The sequence below is a fragment of the Zootoca vivipara genome, chromosome 13 (assembly GCF_963506605.1).
Source record: "Zootoca vivipara chromosome 13, rZooViv1.1, whole genome shotgun sequence".
Classification (NCBI taxonomy): domain Eukaryota; kingdom Metazoa; phylum Chordata; class Lepidosauria; order Squamata; family Lacertidae; genus Zootoca; species Zootoca vivipara.
In genome coordinates, this window is record NC_083288.1 from 51,877,056 (window position 1) to 51,888,321 (window position 11,266).

Sequence of the window (11,266 nt, forward strand, 5' to 3'; positions counted from 1 at the left end):
TAGAGGGCTTGGGAGCTGGGGGCACTGTCATGCAGTGGTTCCGCTCCTTCCTCCTGGGCCGTGTTCAGAAAGTGGTGGTGGGGGATGAGTGTTCAGACCCCTGGGCGCTCACTTGTGGGGTGCCTCAGGGTTCTGTCCTCTCCCCCATGCTTTTTAACATCTACATGCAGCCGCTGGGAGAGATCATCAGGGAGTTTGGGCTGGGTGTCCACCAGTATGCGGATGATACCCAGCTCTACCTCTCTTTCAAATCAGAACCAGTGAAGGCGGTGAAGGTCCTGTGTGAGTGCTTGGAGGCGGTTGGAGGATGGATGGCGGCTAACAGATTGAGGTTGAATCCCGACAAGACAGAAGTACTGTTCGTGGGGGACAGGAGGCGGGCGGGTGTGGAGGACTCCCTGGTCCTGAATGGGGTAACTGTGCCCCTGAAGGACCAGGTGCGCAGCCTGGGAGTCATTCTGGACTCACCGCTGTCCATGGAGGCGCAGGTCAATTCTGTGTATCCAGGGCAGCTGTTTATCAGCTCCATCTGGTACGCAGGCTGAGACCCTCCCTGCCCGCAGACTGTCTCACCAGAGTGGTGCATGCTCTGGTTATCTCTCGCTAAGTTGGACTACTGCAATGCGCTCTACGTGGGGCTACCTATGAAGGTGACCCAGAAACTACAACTAATCCAGAATGCGGCAGCCAGACTGGTGACTGGGAGCGCCCTCCCACCAGATGTCAAAGAGAAAAACAACTACCAGACTTTTAGGAGACATCTAAGGCAGCCCTGTTTAGGGAAGCTTTTAATGTTTAATACAGGCATCCCCAAACTGCGGCCCTCCAGATGTTTTGGCCTACAACTCCCATAATCCCTAGCTAACAGGACCAGTGGTCAGGGATGATGGGAATTGTAGTCCAAAACATCTGGAGGGCCGAAGTTTGGGGATGCCTGGTTTAATAGATTATTGTATTTCATTTTTCTTTTTTTTCTTTTTCTTTTTCAAAAACAATTTATTAGATTTTCCAATTAACACACATTTATAAACATCCAACCAAAACATACAAACATTCAAAACTTCACAATAACATACATTACTCTTTTGACCTTTCTCACTATCCTCTATTTACCATGCTCCGCCGAGCTTGACTTCCCTCCCTCCCCTCAATAGGTTTTCTAATCCGAGCTTATCCCGCAGTTCCTTTATATCTTCCCTTTAAAGTCAATTCGCAGGATTTATTTCAACCCTGCAAGCGTTTTTAAACTTCTACAGTTCTTTTCCATGTAGTCCACATATTTACTCCAATCTTTTAGGAACCTTGCTTCCCCCTGGTTCCGGATCCCGCTAGTCAGTCTCGCTAATTCTGCATAATCCATCATTTTTGTCTGCCACTCTATATTGTATTTCATTTTTCTGTTGGAAGCTGCCCAGAGTGGCTGGGGAAACCCAACCAGATGGGCGGGGTATAAATAAATTATTATTATTATTATTATTATTATTATTATTATTATTATTATCCAACAGAATAGTCTTATTTTCTCCATGAAGTGAGCTAGGAAAAAAGGGTGGTTGCCTTTTGCTGCCCAACTCCCCATGGGGCCGAGTGAGTCCACGATTGGTCAGAGATGAATGGATGGAGGCAGGAGGCAGGGAAAGCAAGGTAGACCTTATTTTTCTGTTGCAACAGAGTTCCCTCCCCTCCTTGCAAGGAGGCGAGAGAACACCTCTACAAACAGTCAGAAATTACATCACATAGAAAGTGGGGTTGTTGTGGCTGAGGCAGGCCAAGGTGTGATATTCCTGAAGATTTAGCAAGTTTCTCCCAGTTCCAGACACAGTTTACACTAAACATTAGCATTTGATGAGACCACCAGGATGCCTGTCAGACATCCCTCAGCACAGAGCATGTGGGCGAATGAGGACAATTAAGATAAGATATCTTTATTGTCATTGTCCCCTTGCGGAAACAACGAAATTACTTGGTTGCTACATCCACTCAGATAAAGCATTCCGCATAATCCAAAATTACAAAACCTAATTAAAAACAGTAAATATAATACAAATAACAAGTAAAATAAGATGACTTCAAAGTCCAGGCTTTCCATTTAAGGCAGGGGTCCCCAGACTTACTGGGCTTCGGGCCGGAGGGTAGGGGAGTGCGCGCACAGTGGGCCGGAGGGCGGGGGAGCGCGCGCTCGTGCGCATGCACACACGGTCGGAAAAAAAATCGCCGAAAATCGCTTGTGCGCATGCGTATGGGCCTCCCCCGACCCGGAAGTGCATCGGAAATGACCTCTTCTGGGTCGGGAGAGGCCCATACGCATGCGCACAAAGGATTTTCGGCGATTTTTTGCCGATTTTGAAGATCGACGCCGCGCCGCGCGCCGTAAGAGCGGGCGGCGGCAGCGGGCGGCGGGGGTCGTCGCGGGCCGGATTGGGAGGCCAATTGGGCCGCATCCGGCCCGGGGGCCGCAGTTTGGGGAACCCCTGATTTAAGGCCAAAATCGCTCTAGAGCAGAAACTGTTCCTGAGACGGCTCATTCTTGCCTGCATAGTTCTATATCTCCGTCCCGATGGCAGGAGCTGAAAGAAATGGTGACCAGGGTGCGTTGGATCTCTTGATATATCTAGTGCTTTTCTATGGCACCTGGTGGTATAGATTTGTTCTAAGGTGGTGAGTGAGCAGCCAATAATGCTCTCTGCTGTTTTAATAATTCTACACAGCCCTGCTCTGTCCTGAGAAGTACAGCTTCCGTACCACACACATAAACCGTACGTGAGCACGCTCTGTATGGCACAGTGATAGAAGGCAAGCAGCAGCTTTTGTGGAAGATGGTTTTTCCTTAAAATTCTCAAAAAATATCTGAAGAAGTGTGCATGCACACGAAAGCTCATACCAAAATATAAACTTAGTTGGTCTTTAAGGTGCTACTGAAGGAATTTTTTTATTTTGCTTCGACTCAGACCAACACGGCTACCTACCTATATCAAAAAATACAGTCTCTGCTGCGCCTTCTTCACAAGCCCCCTTGTATTAACACTCCAGGACAGATCCTCCTGTAACTCAATGCCTAGAAATCTAAACGTTGTTACCCTCTCCACACAAATTCTGTCAATCAAAAGTCGCTGGACCTCGTTTTTGTTCTTGTTAATACCAAGGTTTAGAGATATAGGAGATGAATTCCTTCAGGAACTTCCCCCGATTGCTATCATCCTGCCTGTTCTCAGGCAAGCGGGGTTAAGGAAATATTAAGAGTCTTTAGGGCAGCCAAGATGGTTTTTAGATCGCTCTCCTGCGCTGTTTTAGACATGTGGGTCATAGACGTGTTTACCCTGTGCAATTATCAACATTTAGTCTATATTTGAGACCTCGGAATTCCTAGAACAGAAGAAAATATGGACTTGCAGGGGGTTGAGCTAGATGACCCCTGGGTGACCCCCCAGTTCTACGGTTCCATGATTCTTTGTCTTCACCCACTGCAGGCCGGTTGGCGTAAGAGCGATCAGGAGGCTTAGCATGGCGTTTCAATGCCAAAGGGCGCCCGATTCGGGTTAAATATTAGTTTGGCGTTTTCGCGTGTACCAATTTGGTTCCAATAACAAACCGGCCTGGAAGCTTAAAGGACTCGTCTTCTTCCCCTTTGACCCGGGGACTTGAAGGCCCCCCAAGAAACTGTCTCTCTCCCAGACAGCGAATGGTTAACTTGAAACATGAGACCACTTCTTTCCTTCCATCCCAGACTTGTAGGGCCTGGTTCTGGCAGCTCAGTGACCAAGAGGGAAATCCACTCTGCACATGCTCCGGAGACAACCGTTCTTTATTTTTAAGCAGAAATTGGGTGGCATTGTAAATCATCGAATTTCAGAATTCTAGAGTGGGAAGAGACCATGAGGGTCATCTAGTCCAACCCCATACAATGCAGGAATATTTTGCCCTGGTTAATCTGAAACTCACTCACTCCTGTAGTGGATTTTCTCCAAATCGGCACTCCGGCTGCGGCATAGCTTTTTAACTTTATTGGCCCACAAAAGCAGAGTCCACAGGCTTGTACAGAGGCATTCCCTCCCCTTGGCTTCACACAAGCGTGGAAATTAAATCTCATAACAACCAGCTACCTAGACCTGATCAGAAGAGACCAGGGATGGGAAGAAAATAAAGTCCCGACCCGAGAAGAATGGCAGATTAAGTCGATGGATTATGCAGAGATGGCAAAAACGACCAGAAGAATCCGAAATCCGGAAAGCCAAAAATTTTCATAAGGAATGGGGGGAAATTATATATATATATATATATATATATATATATATATATATATATATATATATTGGAGTGGCAAAGCAAGCTCCAGGAATATGTTGAAATGGCCCAACTAACTAACAGTTTAAGAGGAGAATCAAAACAAAAATTTCAGGAAAAATGGTTAAGATATAAAGTATATATACAAAAATACAGTAGGAAACGGTTAGTCACATCAGCATTTGAATAACTCTGTATATGGCTTTAAACAAGTATAAAAACCGACGAAGATACATTTAAGCAAGAGCATTGAGGAAAATGTAAAGATACAGTCGATTGAGTTGAAACATGCTCATATGAATGTTTGGAATATACGCTTGGGTTTGGTAGGAAGTCACAGGAGGGTTATACTTACTTTTCCTTATTGGGAAAAATAAGGGACACCAAAGTTTACAATTTGTCAATAGTATTCGATATGGTTTTTTTTGTTTCGTTTGTATGAGTTTGTTTAATTCAAAGGTTTATTTAAATCTGATATGGAATTATTTGTGTTTCGAAAAATTTGTTTGGAGAACTAGTTGTAAAATGATGTAAAAGGGAATAATCTTTGTATTTCCAATATGTATTTTGTTTTTGGTAAGAAATAATAAAGATCTTTGCAAAAAAAAAAAGGAATGGGGGGGAAGTTTATAATTTATCTGAAAAAAATCATTGTAAACAGTTAAAACCGTTGGTATTGCGTTTCATTGCGATTTATTGTGATTTTATTGTGATTTATTGTGTTGTTTGTTTCTGTTGTTTTTTGTTGTAAAACCAATAAAAAATATTATAAAACAAAAAACAAAAACCGTTGGTAGGAGTGGAATAACACTTGGTGAATTTTGGATTATAATGGAGATGTAAAAGATTTGGATTATTATAAAAGATGCAGGAGGAAACGGCCGCCAAAGGACCCAGAAAGGGGAGAAGCGAAGTTCAGGAGATTCTTTGGAATCTTGTTTTTATTATGTATGTTGGATATGCGATTGTAAAGTTTTAATTTGGAAAAACCAAATAAATATTATTATTATTATTATTATTATTATTATTATTATTATTATTATTTTAAAAGAGAAGGGCATCAAAGGCAGGAACAAGGCCACAGATTCATCCATCAGTTCTCAGAAAATTTCTTCATGCTTCTTCGCAGACTAATTTTTTAATTTTTTTTTTGCAACAACCCTGCATTGCAGGGGGTTGGGCTAGATGGCCCTTGGGGGTCCCTCCTGTGATTCTACGACTCTTATCCTCTTGCCCAAACTCCTCCTTCACACTCGCTATTGCTGCCCTTGCATCGTGGGCATCGTATCCAACCACAAAACATGCCCCCCAGAAGCCCAGGAGTGGAGGGTGGGATTCGAACCCCGGCCGCTAGAATCTGCTCTCAACTGCCAGCCTCCTCAGCGCCTCGTTGGGGAAACGCAGAAGGTGCCAGCCATCTTTGTCGGTCAGGTTTTCGCCTCCCCGCCTCTCGAGGAAGCTCAGGACGTCCGCCTTCTGGGAGGAAATGTGCATTCGGAGTTGGCTGAGCCCTTGGCGCCAAGCAGCCTGAGGTGGCAGGGAAGAGGGGGAAAAGAAAGTCACCCAAGGAAATTGCAGGGGTGGACTGGATGCCCTTTGGGGGTCCCTCCCAACTCTGCCATTCTGCGAAATTCTGAGTTTCCGACAATCAGGAACGTCAACGAATAGCCATGACTGTCCACGGCTGCCAGGGATTCTTCAGCCGGGATTCCTGCATTGCAGAGGGTTGGACTAGATGAGCCTTGGGGGTCCCTTCCAACTCCACAGCCCTGTGAGTCTATTGCCATTCATTGCAAAAGTTAGCTGAATACCACCCTCACTTTTCCTCCACCAACACCACCAGGACCTGGGACTCAAATATAACGTTTTAAGTGCATTATACAAATGTGACACTAGATGGCGCTGGCGAGCTAATGACAAATTCCATATATATTTTTTCAAACGTTTTCTGAAAAAAGCATTTTCAGAGCATTTTTAAATATATATACACTACATGTGTGTGTGTAGATTCACTCCTGATGTCAGTCATTGCTGGCCCAGGCGCTGGGTGAATTAGCTCATTTACGCCCCACCATTTTTCTCTAAGGAACTCAAGGTGATATACATTTAATCCTCACAATAACCCTGCGAGGTAGGGTCGGCTGAGAGAAAGTGACTGGCAGCCCAAGGTCACAGCCAGGGAGCTTCATGGCCGCCCAGTGGGGATTTGAACCTAGGTCCTCGTCCGATGCGCCAAGGAAGGCTCTCAATGACATCGCAAGGCATGGCTAACTCAGTTTCAGTTGGCAAAAGATGAATTCAGCACTCGGATTTCCTCCAGCGTCACCAGGTCCTGATGCCAGGAATTGCCGACTCAGGTATTGGGCGAAAGGGATATCTGGCCTTCTCCAAATGGCATTATAAGGAAACAGGTCCCATAATCCTCCACGGCTGAGGGCTTATTCAGGGTGCAGAAACTCGTTTGAGAGCCAGTTTGTCGGAGAGGCCAGGGTTCGAATCCCCACACGCCCGCAAAGCTCACTGGATGGCTTTGGGTCATTGCTGCCTGTCAGCCCGGCCTACCTCAAAGGGGTGTTGTGCAGATTAATTCGGGGGGGGGGGAGGACAACCGCATATGCTACCTTCAGCTCCTTGGAGAAAGATAATGTGGGATATTAAGAGTAATCATAAACCCTTTGATGCCCTAGCTTCTTGCCAGGTAATGTGTGGACAAGGGAACCCACATGGGGCAAAACCAGGGGGCTTCTATTCCCCAAAAGAAAGAGAGGGGGTGGTGTTTGAGCCCCCCCTCATCCCGTCACGTATCAGGGGGACACGCGAGCAGAGGCGCTCTTGTGACCAGGGTTTGACCAGGGCAGGGCAGCCGTTTGTCTGAACAGGGCCAAAAAAGCGCCCCGGGGTCTCAGGGGTGCAAGAACTCACCTCAGCCACCTGCTCCACCAGCGCCCTCCCGATCTGCCTCCCTATGAGGAAGGACAACCAGAGGAAGCATGTTAGGAGATGATGCTCTGGCTGCGATTCCTACACAGCAAAAGAGGGTTGGGCTGGATGACCTTTGGGGGTCCCAACTCTACAATTCCATACCTGAATAACAGCAGCTTGTATATACTGTATCCCAAGGGAATACATTTTTTTGCATGCCTCCAACTGTACATAGATATACATGTCATTCTCAATGCTTTACATTGGTACCTCAGTTTAAGTACACAATTGGTTCCGGAAGACTGTAGAATTTTGAAGTGTCAGGCATAGCTCTTGTAGCTTTAGCCCAAACGTAGCAGAGTTTTCCTGCACAGCGCAGAAGCTAGTTGAGGTGGAAATGACTAGTCGGCTAGACGCAGAATAGCTCTTTACAGGATTTATTAAAAGAAAATAAAACCAGCAGAGTTTCTGCATACAAAGCAAAGCAAAATAAATCCTCTCTGTCTCTCTCACTCCAACCACACGCAGCACTCCTACTCCTAACACCCAACAAGAAACAACTGTGCTAGCATTCCTAGATAACAGAGTTCAGTGCTGGTCATTAACCAACCAGAGAGTAGTTTCCAGGCCAGGCAGACCTTGGCTTTCTGTCAAGAGTAAATTAACATTGCCTTGAGTTAATTGTGTGAAGGAAGAATCTGTACGTTTCCCATGAGAACTAATTATCAGAAACCGAACAGAAGCGTCCTTAACCTGAAAGTAATGGAAAGTGGATTAATCCGTTCCAGGCAGGTCCGCGGAGTACTTAAACTGAAAGTACTCAAACCGAAGCGTACTTAAACCGAGGTATGACTGTACATGTCCTGTTCAATGCTATATAAGTCACTTACAGTACATTTATAATCATATTGTACTACTTTGGCTATGTGTTTAATAAAATATTGAATTCTTGCATTGCGAAAAACGAAGATTATGGTGAAAAGTGAAAAACATGAATTGCAAAAAAACTAGAACTTACAGAACAAAACCACCTTCAGATATGAAATCAGCACGTTGAAATCTGCAGGTGTCAATGCAACAAACATTTTGTTCCCCAGTGGTTGGCCACTGTGAGAACAGGATTCGACCACTAGCTAGCCCAAGCAGGGGACCCCCCCCCATCCGTACCTCTAAATTCCGGCATGACGTACAGATTGTCCATATAGATGTTCTTCCCTCTCCAGGTGTTATAGGTGTACAAGAAGAGGGTGTACCCAATAAGGGTGTGGCCTGCGCGTGGAGGGGAAAAAACCACATTACCCAGAAGCTCAGCCTTGCTGGCATTTCCAGCCCACCCACTTGCGCCTCATTTGCAGCAGCAGCTTCTCCTTGCGAGCTGGATCATGTCCCTCGGAAGACGGGAGCCTATTCCCCTCCTTACCTTCCTTGCTTTTCTCCTCGAGGGGGACTTCAGCCACAAGGCACTTGTACCGGGCCTGCTCCCCAAATCCAGCCTTATTCAGCTCTGTGGAGGAAGTGGGAAAGGGAGGTTGCAGTGAAGCCTTTCAAAAATAAAACTGCCTCTTAGCGCCCCCTGTAGGTAATCCCACGACCACCCCCCGGGGGCACAACCACACCTGTAAAAGGTAAAAGGTAAAGGACCCCTGGACGGTTATGTCCAGTGAAAGGTGACTCTAGGGTTGCAGCGCTCATCTCGCTTTCAGGCCAAGGGAGCCAGCGTTTGTCCACAGACAGCTTTCTGGGTCATGTGGCCAGCAGGACTAAACCGCTTCTGGTGCAACAGGACACCGTGACGGAAACCAGAGTGCACAGAAACGCTGTTTACCTTCGTATTGGTCTACTTGCACTGGCGTGCTTTCGAACTGCTAGGTTGGCAGGAGCTGGGACGGAGCAATGGGAGCTCACCCCGTCGCGGGGATTCGAACCGCTGACCTTCCGATCGGCAAGCCCAAGGCTCAGTGGTTTAACCCACAGCGCCACCCATGTCCCTCAACCACCCCTTTAGGGAGCCACTAATCTATATGCCCACTGGGGCCCCTTTTTTTACCTTTGACGTTGGTCCTGAGCAAGCCCAAAGGGACGTTGTAGATACCCGCAATCTCCTGCACAGAGGGAGAGAGAGAGAATTGGGAGCAAAGGTGCTGGTTTGCAGCCGCCTCGAGACTCATTTGTTCCCCTTTCACCCAGGGATCCTTGTGATGAATTGTGCACACAAGAACAGTCAGGATCAGGCCCGGATTTAGGTTTGATGAGGCCCTAAGCTACTGAAGGTAACGGGGCCCTTTATATGTCCAGCTGTCCTTTGTCAACAACAAATTGTCGCTGTTTTTTTGTGTGTGGAAGATATGCTATGTATATTCCCCAGTGGTTGGCCACTGTGAGGACAGGATTCGACCACTAGCTAGGTCATTTGTGGACCTAATAGGTATCTCAAACCATTTGCACATAACAAAATATGTATTCTTTTCTCAAATTGTTGAACTGAAATACAGTTAAGGAGTATATTAATAGTGAAATGCAATTTAGAAGTATATTAATAGTGAAATAATTATTAAGCTCTAACTTAAAATGTTAAATTGTTTTGCCCATCTAGTTCAGCATCCGGAACAGAAATTTTGGCACCCGAGGACAACCACAAAATGGTATCTCCTTCCACTCCAGGGAAGAAGATATGAAGGAAGATTAAACATCAGGAACAAAGGGGAAATAATGATCTGTCGCAGAATCATTGATTTGTACAGTTGGATTTGTACAGTCATGTATTCCAAACCTAGGAAGATGATAAAGCAGAAGTTGGCTAGTCTGGGATTCTTTAGCTGCAATTGATTGAGTCATTGCACGGGGTTGGGCTTGATGACCCTTGGAGGACCCTTCCAGCCCTGACCGTTCTGTGCTTCTCATGGTGTTCCTCACCTTCACGAGCCGCAATATGTCCTTCAAGTCCTTGGGGGCGCAGGGGCGGATGGCGAAACTCATGGCTCCAGATTCTCCTGGGCTCCTTACTCTGTAGAAAGAACTGATGTGTGCATCTGGGCTGCGTTTGAAAGCTGGGAGGGTGGGAATCTGCTTGATTCCTGAGTGATGTATTAAACAAAATCTAAGACCTTAACATTCTTACAACAGTGACGACTCGACTCGACTCGGGTGGGGGTGGGGCTTCTGGGTGCGTTGCAGGGAGAAGGACGGTCCCAAGGTCAATCCGTCAGGCCTCCTGTATCTCAGCGAGGAGAAGATGGGCTGCCGGCCAGAGTTTTCGAGGGCTGGGTGAGCCTCACTCTGGATGAACAGAGCCAAGAAGAAAATCTGCCCAGCAGGAAATTCCAGCGAAGAGGCTATCCTCTGACATGTAGTCGAAGGTAAAGGTAAAGGGACCCCTGACCATTAGGTCCAGTTGTGACCGACTCTGGGGTTGCGCACTCATCTCGCATTATTGGCCGAGGGAGCCGGCGTATAGCTTCCAGGTCATGTGGCCAGCATGACAAAGCCGCTTCTGGCAAACCAGAGCAGCACATGGAAACGCCGTTTACCTTCCCGCTGTTGCGGTTCCTATTTATCTACTTGCATTTTGAGGTGCTTTCGAACTGCTAGGTTGGCAGGAGCTGGGACCGAGCAATGGGAGCTCACCCCATCACAGGGATTCGATCCGCCGACCTTCTGATCAGCAAGCCCTAGGCTCAGTGGTTTAACCACAGCGCCACCTGGGTCCCAGCAAACCGCAATGTTAAAACCAGGAATTGGGGGAGGGGAATTAAGCAACTCCCTCAAAATCCCAAGTCCCCCTCAAACTAAGGCCAGGACAATGACTGTTTACACAAGCGCCATACATACACACATACATATTGTACTACCAACATTACTGTATGCTTGTGAAACATGGACCACTTATAAAGGCCATCTCCAACTCCTTGAAAGATTCCATCAACGGAGTCTCTGTAATTTTTTACACATCACTTGGGAAGGCAGGTGAAATAATGCCAGGGTACTGGAAGAAGCAAAGATCACCAGTGTCGTCTCGGAGCGATGATTCTTCAACATCCACTTCCAAATGCTCCTCTTTTATGAT

The 11,266-nt window shown here is 46.6% G+C and overlaps 1 protein-coding gene across 1 annotated transcript; it reads right to left on the reverse strand.

The window, feature by feature from the left end:
* Positions 1-5,631: 5,631 nt before the first annotated feature.
* On the reverse strand, positions 5,632-10,179 carry LOC118094406 (diamine acetyltransferase 1-like). Its single transcript, XM_035134766.2, has 6 exons — positions 10,117-10,179; positions 9,251-9,305; positions 8,624-8,707; positions 8,371-8,472; positions 7,204-7,244; positions 5,632-5,808 (listed from the first exon to the last, which is right to left on the reverse strand). The coding sequence occupies exons 1-6, from the start codon at positions 10,177-10,179 to the stop codon at positions 5,632-5,634; spliced, it is 522 nt and encodes a 173-aa protein (XP_034990657.2).
* Between the last annotated feature and the right edge of the window lie 1,087 nt (positions 10,180-11,266).